At 44.6% G+C, this 23737-nt stretch overlaps 1 protein-coding gene across 2 annotated transcripts in view; it reads right to left on the bottom strand.

Moving 5' to 3' along the window:
* SRCAP (Snf2 related CREBBP activator protein) overlaps positions 1-23737 on the bottom strand; it is an 891636-nt gene that overhangs the window by 427512 nt on the left and 440387 nt on the right. For both annotated transcript variants that reach the window (XM_033945009.1, XM_033945008.1), the window contains exons 12-14: positions 6354-6574; positions 5454-5631; positions 5214-5350 (exon numbers count right to left, since the gene is read on the bottom strand). In XM_033945009.1, the coding sequence (XP_033800900.1) occupies positions 5214-5350; positions 5454-5631; positions 6354-6574 (536 nt within the window). The remainder of the gene's footprint in view (positions 1-5213; positions 5351-5453; positions 5632-6353; positions 6575-23737) is intronic.

The following is a 23737-nucleotide window of genomic DNA, read 5'->3' as shown; positions in this document are numbered from 1 at the left end:
TGCTGCTGCGGGCCACCGCCAACAAAGGCAGTATCACCCCCAGCGAATCCCGCTAAGGAATCCATCGAGTTAGGAAGGACAGCTGAAGAGGCCAGAGTCACGCACTGGCCCATGGAATCACATCTAAGGTCGCAACCATGAGACCTAGGAACTGCCAGGCCATTGGAGTAAAAACCTCCAACATGGCCCGAACAATACTCCATAGCTGAGCTTCCAGGAGTCTGACAGCAACACTTGGTTCCTGTCCATGTAATCAGCTCAAAGTAGCTTTTCTGCAGACGATCACCCAGCCGAGGCACTCCAGCATAAGCACCACCTGGTAAACTGCCTTGCGGCCCTCCTTCAGTGAGGGAGCGCTGATCAGCCAGACGTCCAGTTACAGATGGACTAGCGCAGGTGGGCAGCTCCTACCACCATGACCTTGGAGAAAGATCTGGGTGCTGATGCCAGCCGAACGGCAGCGTTGCGAAAGGAAATATCGCCCAAGCACATGAAATTTCAGGAACCTCCTGTGTTCTGGAAATATAGGAAAGTGGAGGTATGCCTCTGTGAGATCCGAGGAAGTCAAGAGCTCCCTGGGTGCTACAACTGAATGCACTGGTACCATCTGGAAAAGCGGAACTTGCAGTAAGGCAGACACTGCCTTTAGGGCCAGAAAAGGTCTCCAATCTTCGGAGCCTTTCTCTGGCATAAAGAAGTATAACGAGCATCTGCCAGAGTCCAAGTCATCTTTTGGAGCAGGGTCCATGGCCACCAGAGCCAGCAATCTGCAAACTGTGGCGCACACATGTCGGGCTCTTACCAGATTCCCGTGGTCGAAAACAGGAAGAAAACTGTCAGGGCTCAGAAAAAACTGCAGCCAGAGACCCTCTCTGAGCAGTTTGAGGACCCATCGGTCCAAAGTACCCCTCTGCCACACTGGAAGGTAGGCCGAAAGTATACCCCCCCAAACCGAGGGAGAAGCGCCAGGATCCTGGTCTCAGACTGCTACCAAGAGGGCAGGAGAACATATGTTGGAAGACTACAGTCATGCCGGACCTCCAAAGCGAGGTCCGGATGGGGCACCAAATCACTGGCCTGTCACCGGAGGCCCGATGTACTGGCGAGGGCACTGACAGGGACTAAAATTCTGTCATCCTGAACTCCGTGCTGGGCAAGGCTTAGAACCGGGTAGCATCTTCAATGAATGGTTCTGAACATGGGCCATGAGGACCATCCAGACCCTGGAAAAACCAAGGCAAACTTTTGCAAGGCAATCAGTTCAGAGTAGCCTTGGAGGAAAAACACAGGACCACTGACTGATCCACAGAATTCACTGAGTTGACACTAAATAAGCTTCAAGCTTAGCAAAAACAACTTTCATCATGTCATAGAGGGCATCTGCCCAAAGATTCACCCTGAAACCCGGAGATCCGGTCCCAAAAGGACAACCTCCTTGGGATCTTGGCGCAGTAAAGTAACATGCCCAGGCAACAAAGGTGGCAGTTGCGGTATATCTCAGTCCCGCCGCAGTGGAACTGAAAAAGGCACTTGAGGATGAAATCCAATTGCCTGTCCTGAACATCCTTCAGGACAACCCCTCCATCCAAGGGAAAGGAAGTGCGCTTAGCGATCTGCACCACAGCCAAAACTACTGTCAGCGGAGCCAGGGAGGTGAATTCTGGGCCCCATGGAAAACAAATACGCCATGTCTCTAGCACCTGTAAGGGGATCCAGACCTCTGAAAAAATCCTAGCCAAATCCGGATTGTCCAGAAAGGAAGCGGACAGCAGATGCTGAGCACTCATGAAGGAACAAACAGCCTATTCCTGTTGGACTGAAAACAGGTCAGGAACCGCAGGACTCAGAAATAAGGTCAGGCAAAAGGCTTGCGCACAGCCGGGGCAGCCCCCAAGGACTGGGACCCATTGGCAGGGGGATCCCAAAGATCCGTTAGAGTAGCAACATCTACGGACGCTGCCGCCAGCAAAGGTACAGAGACTTAAGAAGAAACAATGGCAGGAACCACCCGCCTGCTTCCCAATGTCCCAGCAAGCGAACACAGAGACATGCAGGAAGCCATAAGAGGAGCAGACCCCATCTGCTGCACAAGATTCTGAGTAGAAGAAAACAGGCACAGCCTTTTTACCCAGAAAATTCAGATACATTGTTTTTACAAAAATCAGAGGAAAATATGCACCCTCGGCAAATGCTGTTCTGCTTGCCTCAGATTCAAAAGGCACTTAGCAGAATTCCAACTTTTCTCCTGGTGCTATGCAGACGATGTGCCAAAACATCCTCTGCATCCTTTTAGGCGCGCCAGACGCTTTAGACGCATTTCCGAACTGGAGGGAAGTGGGGCCTCTCCTGAGGGGGGTAGTGGGTGATTTGTGCACGTTACGGCCCCTCACAACCCGTGGTGCGTAAAAAATACAGCTGCGAAACCGCTAGCCATCCGCTGCAAACGAGGCATGAATTCATGCTAACATGTCCCGAGGAGGCCATCTGAGAAGTTTGGAGCAAAAATGAAGCTCCTAAGGGCAAAAAATATACTTTTGAAAAAGTTTAAATAAAATCCAAGATGGCTACCACGGGTGCCGATTTTGCCCTAAAACAGCACGGGGAAAACTCAGGAAACTTAGGAAAATGACAATTTTGCATTTTTAGAGGTGGTGGGAGGGGGGGGTTAGGGCATACATGGAAAACACCCAAAACCAACTTTTGAAGACCCTCCCACAAAATTGCCAAAATACACATAAATACAGTGTACTCATAGTGGCTGTGCTAGTGGCAGGCTAGCTAACAAGCAAGCATGGAGATTTATTACCCCAGGAAGCTGGGAAAACTGGATTTTTCACTTCTTCTGACTGCCTTACCTGCCTGTTCACCCCCCGTCAGTGAGTATTCGGACCTCCGGAACAATTAGGAACGGTACGCAGTCCGGTCCCAATCCCAGTCACGCATCCACGGAACCAAGCATCCTGCACTCTACCCTATAGTGAACGAACCCAGGGAGAGTTAGCTCCCGATCCCCGATCTGTCCTGCAAGCTGTCCGAGGGGCTTACTGCAGTTTTACTAACAAGGCACCCTCCAGAAGCAGACAATTTAAATATAAAAGTCTGTGATCTCCTGCCAAAGGATGTCCCCGCAGGGTGAATCCACAGCACAAGGGCAAGACTCACACCAAAAACAAAATAAAGTTAACTAGAAATTTTAAAAATGAATCACGAGCAGAAGAAATAAGAACCAGAAGTCAAAACTGCAGGAAACAGACTTAAGTTCCGGGGTATGTAACAAGATTTGTCCCTAGGGAGGGGCTAGAACTTGATTTGAAGTTACCTGCAGCTCAAAGTTAGAGGAGTTACATTACCCTACCATTCAGCTTCCAGAGGAATTGTACAAGAAAGCCACACTGGATAACAGTTCCAGAAACTCAATCCTATATAATATAAAGCTAGCCGCACATGTGCACTCCTATCGGCGTGCTTCCGTGATCAGGTCTGTGGCCGCAGGAGTGCGCATGCGCGAATCCCCAGCACTTACCTACACTCGCCGGAAGGACTGGACCCCAGCGCTGGACATCTTGCTCTCCTGTCGGCTCCTCTCACGAGCCGCACCAGCGTCGAAGAAGGCTTCCGACGCTGGCGGGGATCGAGAGGAGTCGCGGCGACACCTCAAGGGGCGGGAAGGGAAGCGCAGAAAAAAAAATCCAGCTGCTACTTTCTTCGCGGGCCGTCGCTTCCCCCCCCCCCCGGCGAACCCCTCCCCCCCTGGCACACCCCTCCACGGCGCACCCGAACCCCTGTTGACCCTCCCACCGCTGAGTCCAGCAATGAGAGGTTCCCTCAACAGGAAGCGTCGGGTTCAATTCAAATGCTCCCGGCAGTTTGGGAGGGGGCGGAGCAGGCTCGCACACCCGGCGGGGACAGGGCAGGAACGAGACTCCCTGCAGGAGCCGGCCTGATGGCTGGAGTTTGCCGCTGAGTCTGGTGAGGAGTGCTTCCCTCAACAGGAACCGTCGGGTCGAATTCAAATACTCCCGGCAGGTCGGGAGGGGGCGGAGCAGGCTTGCACACCCGGCAGGGACACTCCCTGCAGGAGCCAGCCCGATGGCTGGAGATTGCTGGACTGGACAGGGGGAGCAGGTAAGGGGGTGCTGCAATACAGGAGGAGCAGGGAAGAGGTGTTGCTGGACAGGGGGGGAGGTAACAGGAAGGGAGGCCTACTGCTGGACAGGGGGAGCATGGAAGAGGTGCTGTTAGACAGGGGAGGAGATAAGAGGAAGGGAGGCCTACAGCTGGATAGGGGAAGCAGGGAAGAGTTGCTGCTAAACGAGGGCGGGGAGGGAGGTAAAAGGAAGTGAGAAGACTTACTGCTGGACAGGGGGAGAATGAATGGGTGCTGATGGACAGGGGGAGACTTAAAAAGAAGGAAGAAGGGCTCCTCCTGCAAAGGGGGAACAGGGAAGGGGTGCTGCTGGTCAGGGGGGAGGTAAAAGGAAGGGAGAAGGGCTATTGATGGACAGGGGGAGCAGGCAAGGGGTGGTGGTGGACAGCCAAAGAAAGAGAGACAGAAAGTGGCCAAGGAGAGAAAAAGAAAGACAGACAGACACACACATATTCTAGCACCCGTTAATGTAACGGGCTTAAAGACTAGTAAAGCAATATTCACAAAGTATGGTCCTTTAGAGATTTCTATAGAAAAGGAGATAAGGGTGTCATCGGCAGGCCTTTTCCCACTGGTCAGGTGCTAGAAGGAAGGAGGAAAAAGAGTTGCTCCTTTGAGGATGAAGCCAAACACTACAGGAGGTAGAACAGCTGTTATTCATTCCCATCAAAACAGCTGGTGCCACTGAACTTGTTTCCATCTCCCACTTATATGTGGTTGTCTGCTGCTGACTCCACTAGGAATCAGTTCCCTAAGGTGAAATAGCAATCAGCCTACACTGCATTGTTGCCTAAGAACCCCCTCAGACTCAAGACCCAACAAGGAAGTATCCATTCCCACCATCACTAGGCCAAGCAGCTACGTCATCTATTCCTCAAAAAACAAAACCTCATCTTTCACTCTAACGTTACTACATTAAAAAAAGAGCAGACTGATCCATTATGACAAACAGAAGACCAACGTCATCAACCCCTTAGCCTTCCTTGGGGTCCTCACTTTTTCTATAAAATTGGGCTAATGCACCCCTCTCCTCCTGCTCTCTAACACAGAGTACACAATTACTCACCTGCCTCTTAAGTTTTCGCTCCTTCTGGGCACCAAAGTAAGTGAGAATCTTGAAGCTAGGACACCAGCGCTTGAATTCCATCTCCCAGTTCAGCATCACGCTAGTGGGAACAATAATTAGGTGTGGCCCCCAGTTACCTGCTCAGAGGAAAGAATAAAAGTCAAAGGGCAGTGGAAACACAGAAAGTTGAGGGAACAGGTGAGAGGGTTTAATGTTATCTGGCTAGATAATAGTCCTTACCCTTTTCACAGGCCAGATGAGCCAGCAACGAAATGGTTTGGATGGTCTTCCCCAGGCCCATTTCATCAGCCAAGATGCCGTTTAGTTTCTTCTCATACATAGTGACCAACCAGTCCAGGCCAATATGTTGATACTCCCGCAATGTACCTCGTAGAAGGAAGGGGATGGGAGTCTTCACCTGTAGTCGACACAGAAAGGCAAGTTATCTTAGGAAATATTTTCATACAAACTTCTCTTTATTTAGAAAGATAAAACATAATGGCAGATAAAGGCCAAATGGCCCATCCAGTCTGCCAATCCACAGTAACCATTATCTCTTACTCTCTAAGAGATCCCACGTGCCTATCCCAGGCTTTCTTGAATTCAGACATAGTCTCTGTCTCCACCACCTCTTCTGGAAGACTTTCCAGGCATCTACCTCCCTTTCAGTAAAAAAATATTTCCTTGGATTACTCCTGATATATCAACTCTTAACTTCATCCTATGCCCTTTCATTCCAGAGCTTCTTTTCAAAATGAAAGATTCGACTAATGTGCATTTACGCCATGTAGGTATTTAAACGTCACTATTGTGTCTATCATATTTCTCCTCTCCCGCCTTTCCTCCAAAGTATTCAAATTGAGATCTAGCTTTTAAGGAAACCTTGGTACCACCCTTACCTGGGTTTTTCTTCTTCCCCTCCATGAATATTGCATGATTCTTTTGTGAGTCATCAAACAATTACTTTTTACATTTTCACCTTTCAATGCAAGACCTTCTAGTTTTATCAACACCACCATCTTCAACTAGTTTTTCTCTCTCTCTCAAATTCTACACTGCTGACCCTCTCTGGTTATCCTCAGTAAGTCCCTTTTATTTTGCTGTGTGTTACAGGGTAGCTCACCACTTTCCTTAAATTACCTGTGTGGTAGCCAAAGTATAACCTTTGGGCTGAAGACTCTCTGCTGTGGCAGCGATGTCTGTGATCTCTTTCTTTGGTCCATGGGGCTCAGTGTGAGCTAAGTCAACATTCTTTCTTCCATCTTGCCACTCATCATCTTCCTTCAGGAGATATTCCATTCCAATATCTTTCTCTTGGTCAGACACCACTTCATTTTTCTCCATTTCTACTCCTGTGAAATCTAGACAAAAAGAAAAATGATTAGTTAAGGAAAAACTGATTGCAAAATTATTCTATAAGTTTAGTTACTCACCTATAGCAAGTGTTTTCTAAGAATAGCAGGACATATACCCTATAAAGGTGATGTCATTTGACAGAGCCCCTTATACAGATGCTTCCAAGTATTCTTACGTTTTCTAGAAGCCTTTGGCAGCAGCAACCCTGCATGTATGCATACCTTACCGCCTGCATTAGCCACATGGGATTAGGTAGAATATAAAAGCTTAGAGAATTCAACTCCTAAAGGAGGTGAAGGGATTGTGGTAACGTGTCATCCCTATCCACAAAAGATTCAAAAAGGCTTCACCACTCAAAAATATTTAAATTACATTATATTAGAGATTTCTATTCCGCCATTACCTTGCGGTTCAAGGCGAGTTACAAAAGAGTTCAAAAAAACAGAGGGTTACAATGGAAGAACATTTGTCCTTTCTAAAGAGGTAAAGAGTAGGTTATGTAGTTTCAGTGTGGCGGGAAGAGGGAGGGGGGAAGTACGGTAAGTTTGAAGTTAAGGCTGTTTCAGGAATTTCTTTAAGAGTGTAGTTTTTATTTCTTTTCTGAAGTTATATGGCTGTTTCAGGAATTTCTTGAAGAGTGTAGTTTTTATTTCTTTTCTGAAGTTATATGGCTGTTTCAGGAATTTCTTGAAGAGTGTAGTTTTTATTTCTTTTCTGAAGTTATATGGCTGTTTCAGGAATTTCTTGAAGAGTGTAGTTTTTATTTCTTTTCTGAAGTTATATGGCTGTTTCAGGAATTTCTTGAAGAGTGTAGTTTTTATTTCTTTTCTGAAGTTATATGGCTGTTTCAGGAATTTCTTGAAGAGTGTAGTTTTTATTTCTTTTCTGAAGTTATATGGCTGTTTCAGGAATTTCTTGAAGAGTGTAGTTTTTATTTCTTTTCTGAAGTTATGGCTGTTTCAGGAATTTCTTGAAGAGTGTAGTTTTTATTTCTTTTCTGAAGTTATATGGTTGTTTCAGGAATTTCTTGAAGAGTGTAGTTTTTATTTCTTTTCTGAAGTTATATGGTTGTTTCAGGAATTTCTTGAAGAGTGTAGTTTTTATTTCTTTTCTGAAGTTATATGGTTGTTTCAGGAATTTCTTGAAGAGTGTAGTTTTTATTTCTTTTCTGAAGTTATATGGTTGTTTTAGGAATTTCTTGAAGAGTGTAGTTTTTATTTCTTTTCTGAAGTTATATGGTTGTTTTAGGAATTTCTTGAAGAGTGTAGTTTTTATTTCTTTTCTGAAGTTATATGGTTGTTTCAGGAATTTCTTGAAGAGTGTAGTTTTTATTTCTTTTCTGAAGTTATATGGCTGTTTCAGGAATTTCTTGAAGAGTGTAGTTTTTATTTCTTTTCTGAAGTTATGGCTGTTTCAGGAATTTCTTGAAGAGTATAGTTTTTATTTCTTTTCTGAACGTCTTGTAGTCTGGTGTCGTTATCAGTAGACTGGAGATTTGGTTATCTAGTTTAGTTGCTTGAGTGGCCAGGAGGCCATTGTATAGTTTTTTCCATTTTACTTCTTTGATTGAGGGGTGTGTGAATGGGGTGTGTGTTTTTCTATGTCTGATTGAGGTGGATTGGATGAGGCGGTTTATCTCTGTTACAAGACTCTATAGATAACCACCTTAAATAAACTTTTTTCTTTAGACCTAAGCAGTGTAACTGTGTGTATAGCAAACTCCACACACAGATTAATACCACCAACTTCTTCATCGGTCCAATATTCTTTAAAGTGCTAGTGCATTTAAAGTTTTAAAATTTATTTTATTGATATTAAATAAATACTCATCTTATAAACACGGCTACGGGTACATATTCTGACATAGGACTATGTTTCGCCATAAGCTGTTTCAAGGAAATCCCCCTACAAATTTAGAAAAAATAATCAATATCTTAAACACTCATAACCTGCTCTTTATTTCAGTTAGATAAAAGAACAACTTTAAAGCACACTATAAACATATAGTATACCTCTAGATTGCCAGTTCCATATCCCCCATATCGTTAAGTTGTATCAGGAAACATGGGTGCGGCGTTTTTTTAGTTTATATTCAAGTCAAAGAACAACAGGCAGACATCATTTTGCGTAGCCAATCATCATCTAGTATCATCAAAGAACAAACCCTACTAAGACATGGAGGCTCCTGATTGGAGTTCTAAACTAATGTCTCTATTTCAGCATTAAGCCCTAATGGTTTAACGCAATTCAAAGTAAAAACCCACTTTTGTTCTCTAAAGTTAAGTCTCTCTATAATATTCCCTCCCTCCCACCCTAATTTAACTTCGTCAATCACTCTCCATTTAATATCACTAATCCTATGCTTCTTTTCATGCCAGTGCTGAACCAGCGGCGCTTCCTCACTATTTGTGTTAATCTTTGATTTGTGTTCAGTCAGCCGAATGGATATTTTCCTATTCGTACGCCCTATATACAAGAGCTCACATGGGCATTTCATTAAATATACTATACAGGCACTCGAACAGGATGTATTAGATGTTGCATAATATTTTTTCTTTGTGCCTGGATCAATCCAACAAGAACTTGTCATTGAATGTGTGCACCATTGGCATTGGCCACAAGTGTTATGGGTACAATTCCTCTCCTGATCTTTATTCTTAATCTCAAATTTATTAAAAGATAATATCTCTTTAATCGTTCTTCCCCTCTTATAGGACACTGTGGGAACATCCCGAAACAGCGAACTAAGTTGTAAAACTGACCAATGATGTTTTATAATCTCAAAAAAGGCTTTACTTAAATTTGAGAAAGGAAAGACACATATTAGTAATTCATCCTCCCAATTCATAGTAGTTTTTTCTGCTATCAACAGTTCTCTTTGAGCAAACTTGGCCCGTAAATATCCCTTCATAATCGCTCTTGTTGGATAGTGTCGCTCTTGAAATCGTGCCTTCAGTATTTTTGCCTGCCTCTCATATTTGTCTCTCGTAGTACACAGTCTATGTATAAGGAGAAATTGACTGACTGGTATATTAAATTTTAGAAAATAGGGATGGAAGCTCTGAAAGTGTAGCAAGTTAATACACTCTACCTCCTTTCTATATAGGGTAGTGTCTATTCTACTATCTCTATCTTTAATAAGCATAAGATCTAAATATGCAATTCTCAATTTATGAAAAGGCATTGTAAACTTTAGGTGGGAATCGAGAGTATTAATCCAGTTTAAAAAGACTTCCAATTCATTTTGGGTCCCCCCCCCCCTAAAAATAAGAATATCATCCAGATATCTCGTCCATAATTTCACCTTCTGAAACAAAGGAGATGGATAAATTAGTTCCTTCTCGAATTTTGACATGTAGAGACTAACCACAGAAGGGGCTAAATCGCCCCCATGGCTACTCCCTGAATTTGTTGATAATACTCCCCATGATACCAAAAATAATTCTGAGTGATCACTAGTTTAGCTAATTCCATTAGCCATCCTACATCAAAACGTCCCAGATCTTACATACTCAGGACTTCCTCAATAATTCTTAGTGCTGCATTTTGAGGTATTTGAGTGTACAGGGAGGTAATAACGAGCGTCACTATTAGGGTGGGAGGGAGGGAATATTAGAGAGAGACTTAACTTTAGAGAACAAAAGTGGATTTTTATTTTGAATTGCGTTAAACTATTAAGGCTTAATGCTGAAATAGAGTGGATGACATTAGTTTAGAACTCCAATCAGGAGCCTCCATGCCTTAGTAGGGTTTGCTCTTTGATGATACTAGATAATGACTGGCTACGCTAAATGTCACCAGCACGTTGTTCTTTGACTTGAATATAAACTAAAAAAACGCCACGCCCACGTTTCCTGATAGAACTTAACGATATGGGGGATATGGAACTGGCAATCTAGAGGTATACTATATGTTTATAGTGTGCTTTAAAGTTGTTCTTTTATTTAACTGAAATAAGGAGCAGATTATAAATAAGTTAGAGTGTTTAAGATACTGATTATTTTTTCTAAATTTGTAGGGAGATTTCCTTGAAACAGCTTATGGCGAAACATAGTCCTAGGTCGGAATATGTACCCCTAGCCGTGTTTATGAGTATTTATTTATTTAATATCAATAAAATAAATTAAAAAACTTTAAATGCACTAGCACTTTAAAGAATATTGGACCGATGAAGAAGTTGGTGGTGTTAATCTGAGTGTGGAGTTTGCTATACACAGTTACACCGCTGAGGTCAAACGAAAAAAGTTTATTTAAGGTGGTTATCTATAGGATCCTTGTCCACAGATATTATCTAATATAGGTGAGTAAATTTGCTGTCCCTAAACACAAACAAGACATCTGCTGCACGTGGGAATCACTAGCTATCAGGTTCACCAAAACAAAGTGTAATTACTTACCTTTAATAAGTCAAGAGGATAGCAGGTATATACTCTCACATGTGGATGATGTCACTCACGGAACTCAATATGGACATTACCAAATGCACTGTCACTTTAAATCTTTAGGACATGACAAACACCACATACATGCCAGTGTCTTTCTGCCCAACGTCAGCTTATGGGACCATCTGTTCAGTAACAAAGCTAAAAAGCCAACTAAGGGGACCATCTCTTTAATTTACAGTGCTGCGTGCATCTGGTAACTCAATATAAATAATAAATAGTAGTGGTAGTAGTATGGCAGGTTGTGAGACTATATGCCTGCTATCTTTGCTTTCTCCGAGGATCATGCATCTGGAAGAAGTTTAATACTGAATGCACAAGAGCCTTGCAAAACCCTACAGGAATGGAGGAAAAGTTGGTTTTAAGTAGAGCACACATGTCAAACTCTGGCCCAGTACTAAAATTCGGCCCGCCAAACAATTCATGCCGTTGCAGAGATTTGGCTTGCCATGCCTTCGCTTCCTCCATCAGATACAGCGCAGCTCCGCCAATGTGAAAAGAAGCCACATCGAAATTGTAGCCTTGCCGTCGCTGCAGCACGTTCCCTCTGCCGCGGTCCCGTACATCAGAGGGGCAGGACTGCGGCAGAGGGAACATGCGGCGGCAGGGCTCCAATTCCGACATGGCTCCTATTCACATTGGCAGAGCTGCACTGCACCTGATGGCTGCACATGGATATGGTTGTGCACTGCTGGGCCCCTCTTTGGCCTCTCTCAGGCCCTCTCCTGCCTATCTGGGCATTGTGGATGCTCCCTCCTGTCTCAGACCACTGGAGGGAGGTGCCTGTCTTCAGCTGCCGGGATGGAGGGAGGAAAGAAGAAAGAAGGAGACCCTGACAAGCGAGTTATCAGAAGACAAAAAGAGCCTGGGACCACAACATGATCTGAATAATGACCAGACCACAAAAGGTAGAAAAAATAATTTTATTTTCTTCTTTTGTGATTACAATATGTCAGATTTGAAATGTGTATCCTGCCAGAGCTGGTGTTAGACAACAGGTGTAAACTAGGTCCTAAGAGAGAGGAAATGTCTTTTTTATTTATTTTGTTTACATCACAGAGCCGGCGTGGGGTTGGGGAGTTTGTAACCCTATACTTCTACTAAGATTAAAGAGTTATTTTATTAAGGGGCGCATTTAGCATAAAAGGACCCCTAAGTATCTTAATAAAAAATTCAGCCTGCGACTTAGCCTATGTTTTAGATTTCGGCCCCTATGTGATTGAGTTTGACACCCCTGACGAAGATAATAGATTGTTTCGAACTGCTTGTCCAAACTGTTTTTTTTCTGGAATTGTGTTCTAAACAGTAATGAGAAGAAAACATATGGATTGCGGACCAAGTAGCCACTTTGCAGATTTGCAGGGTGAAAACAAGCTACAGAGGCAGCCATGGCGCGTACATTATGGGCTATTACACAGGCTTTTAGCATCAGCCCAACCAGAGTATACAAGAAAGAGTGACACTCCGCTAGCCAAGTGGAAATGTTGGGCCTGCCCTGGACCCGCAATTCCGTCCCCCACAGCCAGAATTTTGAGAGAGAAGTACTCAGGTGCAGACTCGAAAATAATCCAAGACCCCCATTTTTGAGCTCAAAAATCTCAGGTCATATTCGAGTATATACAGTAATATCTCTTAGTGGAATCTTTCTAGGCAGCAAGTAAGATTATGCAATCAGATACCCCCAGGCAGATTTAAGGAACAAATTTCTACATCCTTAACATCCAGGCCGTGAAGGGCAGGGACTGGATATTGGTATACCTTGTTTAACTGCATAATGAACTTGCCTAAATAGCCTTATATCTGTTGTCCCAACAGACCCTGTAGCACCCATCCTATCCCCATCCAATAGCTGTCCTAGTGTCATATCTATGTTATTTGAATGTTCTGATGTGTACTTAGTTGTTTCATAAATATTACACGGACACTATTATATCTTTCATTTGAATTTCAGTGCTGTTATAAGAATATTTCTGAAACTGTTTCATTGTAATCCTATTAAGTTTCAATTTGATGATTTTGAATTTACATCACTCATTGTATTTGTTTATATTTGGCCTATTTACGGCAGTTATTCTTTTAACAAAATTATAAGTTTTATATTGAATTCTACTTGTTGTACATTTCTTTCAGTGAATTTCTTCATATAGGCGGTTAATAAATCAATAAATATGCAGAAGGGACCACTGAAGAAGGCATGGCCTGGTAGTGGGCTTTGTGGTCCCCAGCTATATCTAACACCAGATCTGGCAAAATACAGATTTCAAATCAGATATATTCTAATCACAAAAAAGAGATTAGGTTCTCACCTTGATAATATATTTGCTAGCAGGAAGAAGCAGAGAGAGGAGCAGAGAAGGCGGTGCTAGCAGGGGAAGAGGTGAGAGCTAACTCCGCCCACCCCTGACATCACCAGCCAAACTCCCCCCATAAAAGGGGACGAGCCAACGGCGCGCAGCCGTTCGGCGCGCGGCAAAGGTGCTCGTCTTAGCGAGAGCGCCTTTGCGAAGGGCCTCAAGAAGGGCATCAAGAAAGGGCTATCAACTATAACCGGACTCCCAACTTATAAGACTAGCTAACTAATCAATTGTCTTCAGTCTTTCTTTAGCGTTCTACCAAGTCTTTAACTATCAATCTACAACTTTCTACCAAGTCTTTAACTCTCAATCTTACAACTTTCTATCTCACCAACAAGCTACTAAATCTTTCTCACTAAACAGGCACACTAACAAACAAACGTTCTTAACTGACAATTAACTAACTGTTAACTAACTAACTACTACTACTACTAACTAACTAACTACTCCATCCCTCAGACCAAGAACTAACTAACTACCTCTATCCCTCCCTCAACACTTACTGACCAACACCTAACAGCCCCCACCCTAACAAACATCCTAAAAAAAAAAAAAAATAAAAATAAAAAAATTTTAAATTAAGAAATAATAACAATAAACCTTTGTAATGGCAGGTAGGACTAGAAGCAGCAAGACTTCAATCAAAACAGGCAGTTCAGTCAACGAGAGCACCCAGGGGATGGCTATGGTCCGAGTACAGATGGAAGGAGAACCAGGACGGAGGGCAGAGATCTCTGTACAGACAGAGGCCATCCCCTCAAAGATGTCTACAGTCTCAACGCAGACAGAAGTAATGGTTCAACCGGACGAAAGCCTTTTGATGGAGCTAAAGAGCCTGAGAGAGGAGGTTCAGCGCTTAAGGAGCATCCGAGACGACGAGACCTTCATCGATGGAGTCATCCAGGAGCTGTCTCAGATCGCTGAACAGGAACCTGACAAGACCACCCTGGGAATACCCATAGCATCCAAAACGGCCACCTTGAGACAAACTACCGGAATGCAGGAAGTGGTTGGAGACGCTGACTCCTGGCAGTTGGTGACTTCCTCCACAAGAAAATGCAGAGGACCTAACTCTGTCTCTTTTTCCCCCATACAGGACAGCTCAACATCGACACCTCATATCGCCCTGAGGAACAGATATCAGCTGCTACAGGAAGGTCCGGAGAAAGAGCTACAAGTAGTTGTTCAGCAGACGGTTCCAACTCCGGAATCAACAGTACAGCCCACCCCTAAGAAGCGCAGAGTGGTGGTCATCGGAGATTCGCTGCTGAGGGGCACCGAGGGACCAATCTGCAGACCAGACCTACAATCAAGAGAGGTCTGCTGTTTGCCAGGGGCCAGGATCCGGGATGTCACTGCTTGCATTGACAGACTCATCAAGCCCCGAGACAACTTCCCCATGGTTCTAATCCACGTCGGAACCAACGACACCGCAAGGAGCAGCCCGGACAGCATACCTGAAGACTTCAGGGCCCTGGGGAGAAGCTGAGGAGGATGGATGCGCAGGTAGTCTTCTCCTCGATTCTCCCAGTAAGGGGCAAGGGCAGAGCCAGAGAGGATCGAATACAAAGGGCAAACGACTGGCTGCGAGGATGGTGCAAGGAGATGAACTTTGGGTTTCTGCACCATGGAGAAGCATTGCAAGGACTACAGGGACACGACGGGCTACACCTAACCAGAAGAGGGAAAAATGTCCTTGGACACCGCCTAGCCCGCCTACTCCACAGGGCTTTAAACTAGGTAAGTCGGGGGAGGGTACAGGCACAAACAACATACCAGGCGAACTAAAATGCCAATACATTTATGAGGCTGAGGAAAGTAGACACCGAAATTCTGGGTCAGGGGTGAGTGCACACACTTTTGAGTCGGGAGTAGGGTCACATCATATTTATGGGTCACATTGTAATTCCGGGTCTAGGGGGAGTACACACTGTAGTTCTGGGTATATGGGGAGTACACATTGTGGTTCTGAGCCTCAGGAAAGCACAAATAACACAAACAATGCTAAAGGTGTTCAAATAGCTCAAACAGGAATATCCCCACTGAGACATAACAAAAATATAACATGGAGGGCTATGTACGTCAACGCACACAGTTTAGGAAACAAGATCCTGGAATTGGAAACAGAAATAAGGAATGCCGACCTGGATGTGGTGGCGATATCCGAAACCTGGCTCACAGACTCCCACGGGTGGGACATGGTCATACCGGGTTACAACTTGCTTCGCCGGGACAGAGAGGGTAGGAAGGGAGGGGGTGTAGCATTATATACTAAAGATGACATTAAGGTCACGAGAATCTCAGATGTCCAGTATACTGGGGAATCCCTTTGGGTTAATTTGGCCAGAGGGAAGGACAAATGCTTGTATCTTGGCGTAATTTACAGACCCCCAAGACAACAGGATGACCTGGATATGGAAATAATCGAAGATATAGAAAATATCACCTTGCGTGGGGACACAGTATTGCTAGGTGACTTCAACATGCCTGATGTGGATTGGGTTACACTTACCTCTGCTTCCGGCAGCAGCAGGAGGCTATTAAACTCTATGAAAGGAGCAAGCCTCAGGCAACTGGTGTTGGAACCGACAAGGGATCAGGCAATACTGGACCTGATACTTACCAATGGAGAAAGTGTCACAGAGGTCTCGGTGGGCGACACATTGGCCTCCAGTGACCACAACATGGTATGGTTCAATATCAGGAAAGGTTTCACTAAATCTACTACACTAACCAAAGTCCTCAAATTCAAGGACACAAATTTCAAAGAAATGGGAGACTTCGTTCACCAGGCGCTACAAAGCCAAGAAGAAACCGATAACGTGGAAGACATGTGGTCGACTTTGAAAGCAACCATACAAGAAGCAACAATCCGCTATGTAAAATCAGTAAGTAAACGGCGAAGGAACAATAAGCCACAGTGGTTTACTGCGGAGATCTCAGACCTGATCAAGGAGAAGAAAAAAGCATTCATCTCTTACAAACAATCAGGGAAGCAGGACTCTAGAGCAGACTACCTGGCCAAATCAAAAGCAGTCAAAACAGCAGTCAGGGAGGCTAAATTCCTCAAGGAGGAGTCTCTAGCAAAGAACATCCAGAAGGGAGATAAATCCTTCTTCAGGTATATCAGTGATAGAAGAAAAAACTCAGGCGGGATTGTACGTCTTAGGAAACCAGACGGAGACTATGTGGAAAAGGATTCGGAAAAAGCCCAACTATTAAATGAATACTTCTGCTCAGTCTTCACCCGAGAAGCGCCAGGGCTCGGCCCTCAGCTACAGACAAGGGTTGGCTCAGTTGACCCGTTTAGTAACTTTGAGTTTACGCCCAGCAGTGTCTACGGTGAGCTGTCAAAGCTCAAGGTTAACAAAGCAATGGGGCCGGACAACCTGCACCCCAGGGTGCTTAGGGAGCTGAGTGATGTCTTGGCGGAGCCACTGTCCGCGCTCTTCAACCTCTCCCTTAGTACAGGCAGCGTCCCGTTGGACTGGAGGATGGCTAACGTCATTCCACTCCACAAGAAAGGCTCAAAGATGGAGACAGCAAACTACAGACCAGTGAGTCTAACATCGATAGTGAGCAAACTAATGGAAACTCTAATCAAACACCAATTAGATAAGATCCTGGATGAGGAGAATCTACGGGATCCCCGACAACTTAGTAAATCCCCGATTTACTAAGGGGAGATCCTGCCAATCCAACCTGATCAGCTTCTTTGACTGGGTAACGGGGAAGCTGGATATTGGGGAGTCCCTGGACATCAAGTTTCAAGTTTCAAGTTTATTCAATCTTTTGATGGATCGCCTATAACAATTACTAAGCGATGTACATATAATAATAAAAAGAGATAAGAAACTTAACATAATAATTAATTACGTAACATAAACTAAAAACATTTAAAACGTACTTGAGGGGCAAGGGAAAATTAAAAAGTTACAATTTCGGGTTATATAAGAAAAAAGGGAAAGTACAAAAGGTAGGGTAAAAAGATAGAACAAAATGGCTCAAGCAAACTTCGTTAACTTCTTTAACAATAAAACCAGATCATAAATAATTTAAAAAAAAAAATAAAAAAATAAATAAAAAAAAAAAACTACTAAAGGTCGAAGGCATCATTAAATAGATATGTACCTGGACTTTAGCAAAGCATTCGATAGCGTACCACACCGCAGGTTACTGAGCAAGATGAGTTCTATAGGATTAGGTAACACATTGACGAAATGGGTTGGGAGCTGGCTTTGAGGTAGGGTCCAAAGGGTGGTGGTGAACGGCACCCCCTCCGAAATGACGGAGGTGATTAGTGGATTTTAAGGCCAAATGGGATAGGCACATGGGATCTATTCACAGGGCAAAGGTAGGGGAGGGACATTAAGGTGGGAAGACTAGATGGGCCGTGGGCCCTTATCTGCCGTCTATTTCTATGTTTCTATATGTTTCTATTTTCCATTAGATGGGGATGGTATGCTGAACCAAGGGTCTTCCATCTGCTCCCACGAGTTTATTGCAGAAGATAGTGATCATAGTTTTCAGTACCTCCTCCTTCTCCCTATTCTCTACTGCCCCCAGTCATTTAGTTTCAAAGCCAGCAACAGCCTTACATAAGAGAGCAGGAGGAGAATGGAGAGACCCCCCCCCCAAAAAAAAAAACAGGAACTTGATCTGCTAATGCAAATTAAAACAATGCTCACAGATATAATAATGCACCCTTAATAATAATAAGCCATAAGGAACTATGGAACTTAGAGAAACTTCCCTATGGAACAGTATATGCATGCAATATACAATTTCTTCAAAGAAAGGAAGTTAGCAGAAAGTTCAGATGCAGCCTCCAGAAAGCAAATAGTCCAGGCAGGTGCATCAACAACTATGGGCAGGGGATTCAGCATACAATTCCTATCTACTGGAAAAGATTATCAAGGTAAAAACCTAATCTCTTTTTCCAGTGCAATAGGAATGGTATGCTGAACCAAGGAACATACCTAAGCAGTCCCCAAAACCCTGGGTGGGAGAGATAAATCTGCCTGCAAAACAGAGGCCCACAAACGAAGAGTCCTCCTGTGCTGCCACATCTACCCTATAAAATTTGGAGAGGGTGTGAAGAGATGACCAAGTCATCGCTCTACAAATCTCATCTGGCAGGATTGTTCTAGATTCAGCTCAAGAGTAGAAAATCCCTCTTATTGAATGCACTCAGAGAGCAAAAAGAGGCTGCTTTCCACAGGCATGTAGGACGACAAAATAGCTAACCAAATCTATCTTGAAATGGTAGTCTTGGAAGCCAGTCTCCCCTTCTTCACCGGATTTGTCAACATGAAGATGTGGTCCGAGAGATGAAAATCATTTGTAACTTCCAGGTATCGCAAGATAGCCTTCTGTACATCCAGCAGCTTCAAGATTTTGTCCTTCTTTCTAGAAGGAGGAACTCTAACTCCCTAGTTGATACAGAATGCCGAAACCACCTTTGGTAAGAAAGAAGGGACAGTTTGCAAGGAGACCCCCCACATCCATGATACAGAGATAAGGTTCCCTGCAGGACAAGGCCTGCAACTCCAAGACATGTCTAGAAGAAGGAATGGCTACAACAAAGACTGTCTTGATAGTCAGGTCTATGAGCATGGCTCCTTATAAGAGCTCGAATGAAGGTTGTGAAAGCTTCTTCAGCATGGTGTTAAGGTTCCAGGAAGGACAGGGCTGGCGCACCAGAGGCTTAAGCCTCAGGGCATGCTTAAATAATCTGAGAATATCCAAGTAAGAATTCAAATAGTCCTTCTGGCTCATTGCCAAGCGCTCAATTTCCATGCCGTAAGACCAAAGTGCTCCGGATCTTGCAGCACTATCGGACCCTGAAATACAAATCCCTTGAGTAACTGAAGTCTCAGAGGGGGACCATCCGGAAGATGCATCAGATCTGCATACCACATATGCCGGAGTCAGTCCGGAGCTACCAAGATGACAAGTCCTAGGTGCCTGGCTACTCTTCTCAGCATTATGCCTATCATGAGCCAGGAAGGGAGCATGTACAGGACCTTGTCCGCTGACCAAGGTTGTACCAGGGCATTTATCCCTGAGCTTATGAACTCCTATCTGCAGCTGAAGAATCAGACTGCTTTCTTGTTCTTTGTCATCATCAAAAGGTTGAACGTTGTCCTGCCCCAGCGGTTGACAATGGGCTAAAATGCCTGATGATAGAGAGACCACTCTCCTGGGTCCAGAGTTTGTCTGCTGAGGAAGTCCGTCTTCACATTTTGTACTTCGGTGACACAAACTGCCAAAATGGCAAGAAGATGAGCTTCCACCTAATGGAAAAGAGCCTTCACCTCTTTCTGGAGTCTGACACTCCTGGTACCTCCTTGCCTGTTGATGCCTTGCCGTGGCATTGTCCAAAAACACTCTGCTTTGTTCATCAGACAGGTTTGAAACTGCTTCAGTACTAGTTGGATGGCACAGAGCTCCAGTCAGTTGATAGACCAATAGCAATGAGAAAGAGACCACCACCTCTGAACTGGATGGTCCTCGCAATGCACTCCCAAGCCAAGAGACTGGCATCCGTTGTCAGCGTGGTCCAAGAGTCAATCAAAAGAGGCATCCCTGAGACCAAAGACTGTGGACAAAGCCACCAGGCCATGCTGCAGTGGACAGCTGTCGCCTAGGGCAGTAGAACATGCAGAGTGTCCCTCTGCAAGGACCAACAAGACAGAAGGGAGTGTTCGGGAAGCATATGCACTCTCACCCAAGGTATCATGGCAGGCACTGAACCCAGAACTTGAAGATAGTTCCAGGCCAAGGAGAACTCTGTTGCATCAGAAGAGCTGGAATTTGGCCTCAAAGCTTCTGTTTGTGTATCTCTGGAAGAAACACTCAGACTTTTTCCATGTCGACTCTGACACAGCAATTTGCTTTTTTTTTTTCTACTTTATTGATTTTTGTTACTAAAAGATAACAAAATACAGGAAAATAAACAATATCATACATTAAAATAAATCTGATCAGGAAAAATTATACATCAATTCCAGTCCACATTATAGGAGCCAAATAATACTACACTTTAGTTATAAAAAAAAGTATGCAGAGCCCCTTAATTTAGAAGTTATGATATAATAGGGCTGGATATAAGAAGTTGCTTATACACCGCCAATATTTTGGATACAAAAAAAGAGTCTACATGAGGGTTTTGTAAAATATCCTTCAGGTACATTCTTAGGAGTTCCAGAGGTGCCAAATTGTGTGAGATAGGGAAGTTGAGGAATCTAAGATTCTTTTGCCTCATTAAATTCTCTGTTTTCTCCATTTGTATATGAAGCAAAGTACTATCCTTAATATTAGATATAGCTGTTTGCTGTAAAGCTTTAGCTGTACCTTCCAGTTTTTCCAATTTATTTTCCAAAGACTTTATCTGAGATTGTTGCTCATTTACTTTAACAGTTACATCTGAGGAAAATTGACATAAATTAGATACAGTAGCTTGTAATGAGGACTCAATCCTGTTAATAACCAGCCAGATATAATTCAAAGAAATTACTTTGTCTTTAAGAACTTCCTTATTAGACCCCAATACCATTTGAACCGGAGTCAAAGGCTGTGCTCCTAAGGATTTTCACCTTCCTGAGATAAATCCATAATAGCAGTTGGATGAGGAAATTGTGAAAGAGAGTTTGATGATTCCCCATTCCTAGGGGAGTCAATTAAACTCCCAGAAGAATTAAGTATCGGTTGAAGAGAAGGTGACAGTTACCCAGAGGAGAGAGACACAGATTGAGATGTTATGATTACCTTGTCTTCCATCAATGGTGAAAATAGGGGTTGTCCATTGGTCCTGAGGTCAGCTGAGATGGTACAATTTTAGCTTTTCTCTTCCCCATTTTGAAGCTCAATGGTAATCCCCTGGCCTCTACTTCTCGTGGCTCCGAAGGGGCTCATAAGGGGCATAACCTGCCCCTTAGGCCATACCCCTTTGGTCATGCGACCAAGGGTCGTATACTGTGGTTCACAGCTGATTGATATACTCTCCACCGGGTGAGGTTAGGTGGCTGTGGGGAAGCCTGCCTGATCTCCCACTGCTCCAGTAGCGGCTCTCCCGATTTGCTCTTTTAAAGTTGACAGTCCAGCTCAGGTTCTGAAGGATTGCCATGATGGCCTGGACTGCTCTCTCCACTTCCTCCCTTGAGGAGACTCGGATGAGCCAGTCGTCCAAGTAAGGTTAACACCCAATCCATTTTGCAGAGGTGGGCCACCACTACTACCATCACCTTGGTGAATGTCTGTGGGGCTGCGGCAAGACCAAAGGGCAGAATCATGAATTGAAAATGCTGCTCCAGGATATGAAAACGAAGGAAGTGCCTATGATCCACAAAGATGGGAATATGTAGATATGCCTTTGTCAGATCCAAAACTGCCAGAAACTCTCCTAACTGCACTGAGGCAATGACTAATCAAAGCGTCAATACGAAAACAAGGCACGAGAGCCACACTGATGTACTTGAGGTGAAGGATCTGTCTACAATCTTCGGAGCCTTTCTTGGACAAAACAAAGAAAATGGAGCATCTGCTGAGGCTGAGTCTGCGTCTGGCACCCATTTGATTGCATGAATATCGAGCAATGTATTTGGGGCCCTAGGTCATGGGTGGCTCTTTCCAGTTGGCCCGCTGGGGAGTCCACAAACCAGGCAGAAAGAGGACGGGCAAACTCCAACTTGCAGCTATCCCTGATAACCTCTAGCAATGGTCAGTTGTGATAGCTTCCCAAGCCTCCAGGAAATCCTGCAGTCTGCCTCCGATCTTGCATGGAGAGGCTGAAAGCCTGGCGTCATTGGGATTTCTTGGGCTGCCCACATGGATGAGAAGCAGAGCCCTGGGACTTTATATTCTTGGTGAACCTCTGTGGAGGGCTCCGAAAGAATCTCTGGGATGAGGATCCAGAAGAGAACAGGTGGCAACAGCGTAAGCCTTGAAAGGACCCAAGGGCTTGCCCTTTTGCAGCCTCAGGCCTGTTGTCCAGAAAAGATTTCAGATGGCGATCCTGGACACTAGCCATGAGATCATCCAATCTATGGCCAAATAGCATATTGCCCCTGAAAGGACATCCCCAGTCCAATATCAGATCCACAAAATCCGGTGAGCAGAAACAGAATAAGCAGAGACCTTGCCTACTACCCAAAACAGGTTATAAAGAGCATCAGCCATATAATCCACTCCCAGAAGCAACATCTGGGATGGTGGCTCTGAAGACGTTTCTCCATCACGTAACTTAGAATGGCAAGCTTGAGCAACAAAGGAGGCCGCCACAGCAGCCTTAACCGCCAGATTCAATGCATCAAACTGCCTTTTGAGCAACATGTCCAGCCTGCAATCCTGTTTATCCTTGAGTACCACGCCTCTCTCGCTGGGCAGGAACATGCGTTTCGTCACCTAAGCCACCAAGGAGTCCACTTTAGGCATAGCAAACATCTGTTTGAACTCCTGATCCATAGAATATAAGTTATAACTTGGACATTGCTTTTGCCACCTTAAGGGAGCCCTCGGGGTTCTCCCAGTGCTCAGAAATCAGAACTTTCATATCCAGATGCCATTGAAAGGTGGTAGGCTGAGAGTGGATCCTGCTAAGCTGAGCATAATGAGCTCCTTCAAAGACTCAATAGGAAGGTCCATCAGGACAGTAGACTTGAACAGCCTGCAATCAGAGGGTCCTTGCTCTGTTCTGCAGCAGCACTTACTCCCCGATCTACTTCACCCAGGATTGCATCGTCCTTGACTGAGGCTTCACTCTGAGAAAGAGTAAAAGCATCATCATCCTCAATGACCCAACTGACCAACTGTTAGAGTTTGAGGGAAACTTAGGTCTTCTCAGAGAACAGATGCAGGACCACAGGAAGGCTGAATGGCTGGTCACTCTCCAGCTGACCCAGAAGACATGCAAACATCCCCAAAACTGTGAACTTTCTTTGGCAAGCCTAAGTCAAGAGGAAAAGGCATAATGGACCAAGAACCCCTTTCAAAAGGAGGGTTAGAGCACTTGATTTTCAGTTTGAGGCCATTAGCACCCTTACCAGGCACTGGTGCCACACTCCTGGACTCCGAGAGGCTAAAATCATCCCCCAACAATCACTTGGTAGCCTTAATGAGATGATCAGAGACTAAACCTGAGGTTCCCACTTCCCAATCTTGTGCGGCAGAATACACGTTGAAAGAGCGCTCTTCTGGTGCCCAACCAGAGCAAACTTCGGTGACGGGATAATCGCGCGCCAGACACCAGCGTGCCGACAATCCAGCGCTGACAATTCGGCACCAAGAAAGAAGCGCGCTGCGGGAAAATTTATTTTTAAAGAGCTCCGACGGGGGTGTGTGAGGGAAACCCCACTTTACTGCATTGTGTCCG

Source organism: Geotrypetes seraphini, chromosome 5 (genome assembly GCF_902459505.1).
Source record: "Geotrypetes seraphini chromosome 5, aGeoSer1.1, whole genome shotgun sequence".
Lineage (NCBI taxonomy): Eukaryota > Metazoa > Chordata > Amphibia > Gymnophiona > Dermophiidae > Geotrypetes > Geotrypetes seraphini.
The sequence above is the reverse complement of the archived record's forward strand: the minus strand, read 5'-3'. Positions and strand labels throughout refer to the sequence as shown.